The sequence below is a fragment of the Cynara cardunculus genome, unplaced genomic scaffold (assembly GCF_001531365.2).
Source record: "Cynara cardunculus var. scolymus isolate 2C unplaced genomic scaffold, CcrdV1 Un_Scaffold_1076, whole genome shotgun sequence".
NCBI lineage: Eukaryota > Viridiplantae > Streptophyta > Magnoliopsida > Asterales > Asteraceae > Cynara > Cynara cardunculus.
The window spans coordinates 77,869-80,028 of record NW_020200674.1 but is presented as its reverse complement, the minus strand read 5'-3'; the positions used below and the strand labels follow the sequence as shown (position 1 = coordinate 80,028).

General features: G+C 33.4%; 1 protein-coding gene across 1 annotated transcript; it reads right to left on the bottom strand.

The window, feature by feature from the left end:
• Positions 1-720: 720 nt before the first annotated feature.
• LOC112502202 (21 kDa protein-like) lies at positions 721-1,486 on the bottom strand. Its single transcript, XM_025106055.1, has one exon. It carries the CDS (start codon positions 1,456-1,458, stop codon positions 877-879), a length of 582 nt encoding a protein of 193 aa, XP_024961823.1. The 5' UTR covers positions 1,459-1,486; the 3' UTR covers positions 721-876.
• Between the last annotated feature and the right edge of the window lie 674 nt (positions 1,487-2,160).

Sequence of the window (2,160 nt, the reverse complement as noted above, 5' to 3'; positions counted from 1 at the left end):
AGAAAAGATCTCCCAAGAAAATCAGTTTTACGTATCTATTTGACGTAAAATTTTCCCAAATCCTCTAATATACTACTAAGAAGTATAATTCTAAAATTTCAAACCTAAACTCCCACTAAATTATAAGTTCTTTTTAACCTAATAATTAAATATATTTAGCAAATAATTTGGGCATATTAGAAATTGGATGTTACATAAATGTTCTAGCTAAAGAATCCCGATAAATGACGACTTAAAAGTAAACACGTATTTTTAGATAAACTGAAATAAAAATATAAACAATTAATTTAGAATTAAAAACATATCAATTATATTATTTTTAAAATTTTCTTTATTAAGGACAACAATTATTGAATTCACATGGTTAAGGGGCTTAGGGCCAAAAAGGTGTCACGAGCACCCTCCAAATATTTCATGTCATATCCTGGTTTTCATTTTAATAAAAGTAATTAAATTATCAGAATTCCATTACAGTTTAAATATTATACTAATGTTTTCATCTTTTTAATTAAATATTAAACTAAAGTTTAAATATTTAGTGAAGGTTGTTGCTGCCAAGACCATGACCACCAACGTGTAAACAGAATTCTACATATTCATGGGTAGACTGTTGGTGGTCGTGGTCTTGGAAGTGGGGTTTATCGAAGGGAGGGGGCCGGTCATGTGGGAATCGTTTTAGGATTTATGTTCTTTTTCCAAAACTAAACTGGTTATAGTTGTAGTCACTAATATAATTACAACATATATTAACGTAAAAACTTGAAAACTCCATAACCAAACACGACCCGAATAAATTAACAAATAAAAAGGAAAGAGAGAGAAAAAAAAACTTGAACTCGTAATAACCTAAACATTAATGTATTGGGTCGTACTTCATCAACTGTGCTTTTCAGCAATATGGTTTATCAATGCAAGAGCATTACTCGTAACACGTGCAACATAAGTGATATGTGTCCGAATCGAGCTCCGGATCCGACCCTCCATATCTTGATCCGAAAACCCATCCATACAAGTGTTCTCATCGGTCAAAGCGGAGCTGACCCATGTCTGAACATTGCTCATGTGCATCACGTACTCCTCATGAGTACCTTTACCTTTGACCCGATCCACGTTCTTGAGTTCCTTGATCGAATTTCTTACCCGATCCAAACTGTCGCTCACTTCCTCCAAGCAGTCTCCCACCGCCGATTGCTGACGTGGGTTCAGTCCATTGGATCTGGTCAGTTTCTGGAGGTAAGCTTGGGCCAACTCAGATCGGTTCAGGCTTACGATTAAGGCGGCTCGAGCCAATTGGGTTGGGTTGTGTTTGATGGTTTTGGCGTAAGGAGAAAGAGACTGAACACATAAAGGAGGGTAGGTGGTGGTGGTGCAAGAAGAGGTGATGAAGTCGGAGGTGGTGGTGGCGGAGGTTACGGCCGCGAGGAAGAGAAGGAAAAATGGGAGTCGGAGAATAGCCATAGTTGATGGACGGATGGATGGATGGATGAGGGTGAAGAGGAAGGAGGAGGGTATATTTATAGGAGTGTGTGTGTGTATATATATATATATATATATATATATATATATATATATTCCTTCAGAGGCAGAGAATTTAGAGTTATAATTGAACTGTGTTGGTTAAATGATATGATTGTCTTTAATATAAAATAGATTCTATTTACAAAAATATATTCAATTAAAATTTCAAAAGACATTTAAATATAAAGTAAATTACAAACAAGTTTTTAGCCTTCACATGTTTCATTTATAAACCATATAATTTTAATAAATTATATGATTTTGTTTTTTAATCTAAAGTCATGATTATAATTAATAATAAATTTTATCATGTTTTATTTATATCTCAATCATAATCAATGAATCATAATAGTTGTTCATAAATATCTCTATTGTTTTCTAATATAAGCATTGATTATAGTTTCTACGGTTCGTTAGAATTAGATGGTTTGTAAATAGAACCTCTCATTGATACACACACACATACTATCTTATAAAGCAGATTTACTAAAATCTTGAAAACAATTTTTGATACACTATATACCACTGGTATACGCATAAAGTCTTAAAATACCTTAATACAAGTTAGCAAACACAACGACAAGTTAAATATGCACCTCTTACTCATTATGCTCCCAAGGTATCTTTTCAAGTTCTCCAACC

Coding starts and splice junctions, on each gene's coding strand:
- LOC112502202 (XM_025106055.1), bottom strand. CDS start 1,458: ATGGCTATTCTCCGACTCCCATTTTTCCTTCTCTTCCTCGCGGCCGTA.